General features: G+C 40.2%; 1 protein-coding gene across 1 annotated transcript in view; it reads right to left on the bottom strand.

The window, feature by feature from the left end:
- Positions 1–5,443, bottom strand: part of LOC138045854 (snaclec A8-like) — a 14,557-nt gene extending 9,114 nt beyond the window's left edge. Inside the window, exon 1 of the mRNA XM_068892489.1 lies at positions 5,285–5,443. Coding sequence (XP_068748590.1) covers positions 5,285–5,303 — 19 coding nt within the window. The 5' untranslated portion in view covers positions 5,304–5,443. The remainder of the gene's footprint in view (positions 1–5,284) is intronic.
- Positions 5,444–6,447: the final 1,004 nt, after the last annotated feature.

Below are 6,447 nucleotides of genomic sequence, written 5' to 3'. Positions count from 1 at the left end.
CAATTTGCAAAGCACGCATGTTAAATATACCTGCATCTTTCAAAATTATTAAACTCGGTTTCGTACATTGGACAGTGTTGAAATTGGTGTCACTGTAAACAACACAGTTAAGCGATTTGAATGATATATCTTTGCATCTTGTATCTTGAAAGTAACGAGTTTTATAGGCGACAGAATTTTGTACACAATGAAATATCGCGGACTACAGTCACATGTAACGTATTCCTGACTTGGTCAACGCGTTCTTGATTTTCTTAGCGGACTTAAACTATGGTCACTTAATTCTATGATATTCATAAAGAAGACAGCTAACGCTTTCAAACAGTACCACACATGACAGGAAAATTTTAATTGACCGTTTTTTAAAGACGTAAGATCGGATTGAAGTCAAGTTGCAACGCACGCGTAAAATATAGCTCCCTTTTACAAAATTATTTAACAGGGTTTCCTTCACTAGATAATCGTAAAACAGAGTGAATTATACAGTTAACCGATTTCCATGATATATGATTGCAAACTGTATTTTGACAAGGACGAGTTTTGTAAGCGACAGAATTTTGTAGACAATGAGAAAGTGCGCACTAAAATGGACAAGTAACGCAATGCAACCAAGGTAAACATATCTGCATATGTCAAAATCATTTAACACGGTTTGATGGATTGGAAATTCTTCAAATTGGTATCACTGCAAACTAGGCAGTTAAGCAATTCCAAGGATGTATGTTTGAAACCTGTATCTTGCAGACAATGAATTTTATCAGGCCATGAAACTCAATTTTGAAAATGGAGAGTGGCATCGTACAGAATTTGTTGCACTTTCCCTCCTCCATGAAACTTCCACGTAACGCGCGCGGTAACATTATCCGCGCGAAAATTGATATCATCTAAAAATGGGATTACGATGGGGATAGGGCCAGTATGAGGGATTACTTCTCTTACCTTTATAATCTCTTGCCCGAATGTAAAATGGAGGCTGACAACAGTAAGTTACCACAAGGCATTTGTCCTTTAACAAATGGCTGGCTGAACCACATTTGAGAAAACTGGCACGACTTCTCGTCGGCGCACCACTGGTTGATTTTAACTATTGTGCCGATAACTTTGGTGATATGCGCTTCTGCAGGACCTGCACATATTAGACAGGAAGCAAACAAGCTCAACAAGTTTTTCTCAAACACAATGAATTTCCTCTCCTCTCGTGGTTTCACATTTTCTTTTTCATCCGTTGAGGACCTGAGTTTCATAATGGGAAAAAATCACAATGTAATGTTAGGGAACAAATTCTACAGAGAATAATACCATGACAGTTTTGAACGACCTTGACACGCCAGGAACGAGTAGAGATTGGTACTCACTGTTGAGGTTTTTCGTCGGTCTCATCCTCATCTTCCTCCTGGTCTATAGAAGGTGTATAATCCTCGTCATAAACTTCTTCATCCTCAAATGGCTCCTCCTCAGCACTGTCAACAATTACGGGTTTGACTTTTTTTTTATCTCGCCAACCCATTCAATTGGCATTAGAGAAAGTAAGGGTACCGGTAGGTTGGCAATATTGCAACAAGAATTGCTTTCCTGGCAGTAACTTGTGTACCTTTTGGGTATTAAAAAAAGAAAAAACGAGGAAACGTTACTCTTAGACTACGATTCCCCTCAGAACACTGATTTAATTCTAAAAGGTATATTCATGTCATATACCTTTACTTCGGCAGGAAGGACGCCGGTGGCCTTTCTGAGTGCACTTGTTTGCCATTGATCTAAATTCTGCAACCGGTTCCTTAACTGCACGAGAAGCTTCATTTTCAGCTTTTCTTGTGTCTGGGAGTTCATCCATGACTGATTCACAGGTGTTTGTAGATGGTGTAGCAATTGATGCATGCTCTTCACGGGTGCGATCAAACTGGGTAAGTAACTGTTTTTCAAAAATAGATGACTACTTTAGCGACCAAAGCAACCACCTTAAATAAATAAACTTACACCAGGTCTACAAAAGCAATGATAATCAAAACGAGGAATATATTTCTCATACGCTGTTTGCAGTTAGTTTTGATAAGGCTCGGCTTTGTCGTTTTGGTGTCGTGTAAGTCTCCTGCGTGACCACGGAGTTCGAGTCTTCTACCCTCCATTGTTCGTTAGACAAAGGGAGTTTTCTTTTTATTCTTCGAGCTTCGTTTACTTGCTCGGGAGTAGGAGACGCATGAATAGAAGGAACTGCGGACTTTTTTAATACCAGTTTAGAGCTGAATCCAGCAATTTTTGCACCGAATCCTTCGTAGCTGTCAGCTGAAAAATGGTCGCTGCAAATGTGACGTGAACCTGGTGTCCAACTATAGGGTTCTCTTTTTGTTCGAACAAATGCAATCCACTGTCGTCGCACACTTTCATCAGCTGGAAACTGGTGAAGACTGACTCCGTCGGCATTTGTTTTGTTACAAAACATCACTGAACAGCGCTTCTCTGGTTTTTGTTGTCGTTGCTTTAAATCCTGTTGTTTTCCGTCCATATCGTAAATTTCAATGCAGCTTAGAGTGGTACAGATTTGGATAACCAGAGCGCAATATTTAAATATACATATACTTTTTGAAGTTTAGGTCGTCATTTGAGAAACATTACGTGCTCATTATTTCCGTATATAGCATGACTGTGTCGCTGGCTGTGTTTTTTTTTTAACCAGGACACTGCGTTTCATATTTTGGGTTAAAGGAAGTCTCTTGACATGAACTTAAGTGGTTTCCGCTCTCGGGGGCTGTCGGCTTGTTCTATTTAGATAAAACTCCAAGATAAACAAGCAATAATTTACTCCTCAGTCAGCTGACAGTGATATATTTTTTGAAACGAGTAACCTTTCGGGATATGATTGACTTGATCATGTTTTCCGTCGCAAATGTGAAACAACGCTTGCGTGTAATTTTTTTCTAAACGCTGTAGTTATGAATACAGACACACGATCCTTCGCGTCTCGATTATTCAACATTTTCAGAGAAAGTATTTTATTTCCCACTTCGTATTTCGTAGTTTCTAAAAGGTGGCTTAAAAGAGAATGGAAGAAACCTTTTTTTTTTCGCTCGTAAATTGCTGCAGCGAGCTGAGCGAGGGCCGCGAAGTTGTTACTTTCAGATCTACTATGACCCTTTTACTATTACACACGTGTGACGTATCACATCACGTGACCTGGATCAAAACGTTTTCAAAATGGCCGTCAATTGAGCATCCAAAAAAAAATTGTAGAAAATTTGGTTTTGCACAAAATATCTTTTATTTGCTCATTTAGGATTCTTTAACTCAAGAGGAATGAATTGGTACAACAAAAAGAAGGGAAATTTTTGACGTCAGTTACGAAACCACACATTATTCGCAAAGAGTAGGGAACAGAGTTCCCAGTATTGTGGTCTAACATTTCGAGCATGCGGTCGGCTAGGCAAGATTAACTTGAGGAGCTTCTGTGTGAATGAGACCACAATTGTGTATAACAACCAAAAGTTAGGCAATGTTGGTTTTTGAAGAGAGGGGAAAACCGGAGAACCCGGAGAAAAACTTCTCGGAGCAAAGTAAAGAACCAAAAACAAAATTTAAGCAGACGAGTGCAATCACAACTACGCAATCCCTGTTCACCATACATAAAATTAGATATTGTCACTATATCCTCCTTTGTTTGATTCAGCATATATTTTTGAGTTGGAACCGGTGTCCACCTTGATTATAGTTTAAATGTGAACCTACTGCAAAGAGCGGTAAATTAACTGGATCTAGTCATCTGCAATCTTGGACAAAACTCTTGGGAAAAATTCTAGCTAAAGCATCATTTGACATGCACTTACAAAGTATATTGGTCCTTCTCCCCCACCCCCCAAACCAATGTTGACAATGTGATGCAAAACATAACGTGCAAGCCTTTGCCCGTTTTTTAACCAACATTGGAATGGGGGGAGGGGGTAAAGTGGGAAGAAATTAATCTTTATCACACAGACAAATCAGCGCGTCACATTTTCCCAACGAGTTTTGTCCACCAATTGTGGACACAAGGCACTAGATATCTCGATGGATTTGATTGTCTGGGTGAAAGGAATCCTGCATGAGAAGGACTGTTGGTAGTGACTGACGTTTTGACAACTTGAGCGGAAGTCATCTTCAGTCAAATGACGGCTGGAAATTCAAACGAATATAGAGATGCTGTGATCTGTGTTGCGATTGGTAGCTGGAATTGAATTTCCATTTGTCCGGCAGTTGACTCTGAAGATTACTTCCGCTATAATAATAATAGTAGTAATAGTAGAACTTTATTTATACACGATAATGTTTAAGGCTGAATAGCTTGTGGGGTCGTGCACAAATGAAATCAAGTTAATTAAATTAATACATATCAAATCATATTGATTTTTGAGGAGAGGGGGAAACCGAAGTACCCAGAGAAAAACCTCTCGGAACAGAGTAGAGAACCAACAAACTCAACCTGCATATAACGCCGAGTCTCTGAATCGAACCCAGGCCACATTGGTGGGAGGAGAGTGCTCTCACCACTAAGCCATCTCTGCTCATGTTGCCAAAACATCGGTCACTGCCAACAGTCCTTTTCAGGACTCCTCTCACTTCATCGCTTTATGAAACTCCTAGGTTCTGACCGTTTTCTATTTTAAAGGTGCCAGATGTTGGAACTTGCAGTCTCATTGCAATCTCATTGCAGTTTAAAAAACGGATGGCGGCGAGAGAACTGTAAACACATAAACTCAGATGGGAATAGGATTATTAACAATGATCAAATGATCTGAGATGCTAGATCTCATGGTAGACAGTTGGATTGTACATCCACAGATCTTGTACCTTGTAGACCCAATTCTCTCGCCGAGGAAAGAAAGAAACTTTTCAGGGAAACTTTTGGCCAAAATTTAAACGAAAGATGTCAAACGTCATTCAATACGTGGAAAATCGGGGGACTACGATGTTTAGTGGAGAAATACCCGTCAAACATATTTGCGTCATTTCGCGAAATACAGCATCGGGAGCCGTAATGAATCATGCATGCCATGTAATATAACATTATCTGCCACTCTAAATTTTCTCGAGGTTCTGCCTCAGAAGTAAGAAAATCATTAAGCAACGACCAAAATACTCTTTAAACTAAGTTTAGAACCAGGATTACGAGATGCAATATAAAGCAGGGAGGAGGTGAACGAATGTAATTGTAAGCTATTTCTCGATTTCGGTAAAAAAACAGGAAATAACAGAGCCTTATCAAACCATGATTTACTCAATTCATGCTGATAAAAAGTCGCGCAAATAAGATACATACCCATGTCTCTTGAGTCCATTTTCGTGAACTATGATTTCGGCACTGCTGATCTCAAAAAGAGCCAGAAATACAGCTAACAAGAGAAGGCCGCATGGGGCTTTTATCGTCGCATGGCATTGGGAAGTATATCGAGTCAAAATGAAAACATTCAATGCTGACTTCAGGGAGAGCTTTTGCTGCTTTTGCTGAAGACAGGGTTGTGTCAAAGTAACTGAGCCTTATTCCTAGTCTGTCGTTTCAGATGTAATTGTGGGCACAGAGCCAAAGAATTTTATCTCTGCGCTAACAATAGAACTGGTAAAAACAACATTAATAACACCTTGTGAGTGGGAAATCGACGTTACATCAAGTGACATGTGGATGGATGCTCAACTGGGTCGAAGACAACGGACGTACAGTTGTAAATTACAAAGTTACGACTCAAGCAAGACCCAAGGTTTCAACAATTGCGCTTCTGTCTTCGTTAGGAGTATCGTGAGGATGAAACAAGATGCCCTTTATATTCATTGATTAGCGCCCTTTTCTTTTGATAAGGTGTAATTATGTTTGAGGTGAAAGGCTAACGTTGCCACTGCAGGCTCAAAAGGAGCGTGGGCTGAATTAATGCAAAGGCATGATGCCGGTACCGCCGGTTAACGTTGATGGTGATAATCTTTCAATAACCCCCCGCAATTGTATCATAGGCGTATTCCGACAAGGCGGAGTTTTCCTTTGTGCAAACAAAAATTCTTTTAATGCTCTTTTGAACATGTATTAAAGAGGTGTCTGGTTTTTGCAGTCTATACGTTTCCATGCACAATCATTGCACGGTATGAAAAATAGAGTCAGGCCGTTGTTCCCTCGGTACCGGTTCCTTCAGTTTCGCCAAAATATGACAGGAAGTGCGTCAGGAAATGTTTTTAGGTTCGGTAACTTTGACGTTGTGGCTTTTCAGGGACACGTCGATTTTCTCGTGGCAAGTTACTTATTTGCGATGGCGTAACTTACGATCGCAACTTATAACTTGCGATCGCGACTCATAACTTGCGATCGCGACTTGTAACTTGCGAGTTAGTTTCAGTATCAGTTACATAAAGCATGCGATAGCGACGTAAATGGCATTGCGTGACACTTTGACGCAAGCTACCTCCAGAGGTAGTCCTCTTTCTCCGTTTGGAACGGAA

The sequence above is a fragment of the Montipora capricornis genome, chromosome 4 (assembly GCF_036669925.1).
Source record: "Montipora capricornis isolate CH-2021 chromosome 4, ASM3666992v2, whole genome shotgun sequence".
NCBI lineage: Eukaryota > Metazoa > Cnidaria > Anthozoa > Scleractinia > Acroporidae > Montipora > Montipora capricornis.
The sequence above is the reverse complement of the archived record's forward strand: the minus strand, read 5'-3'. Positions and strand labels throughout refer to the sequence as shown.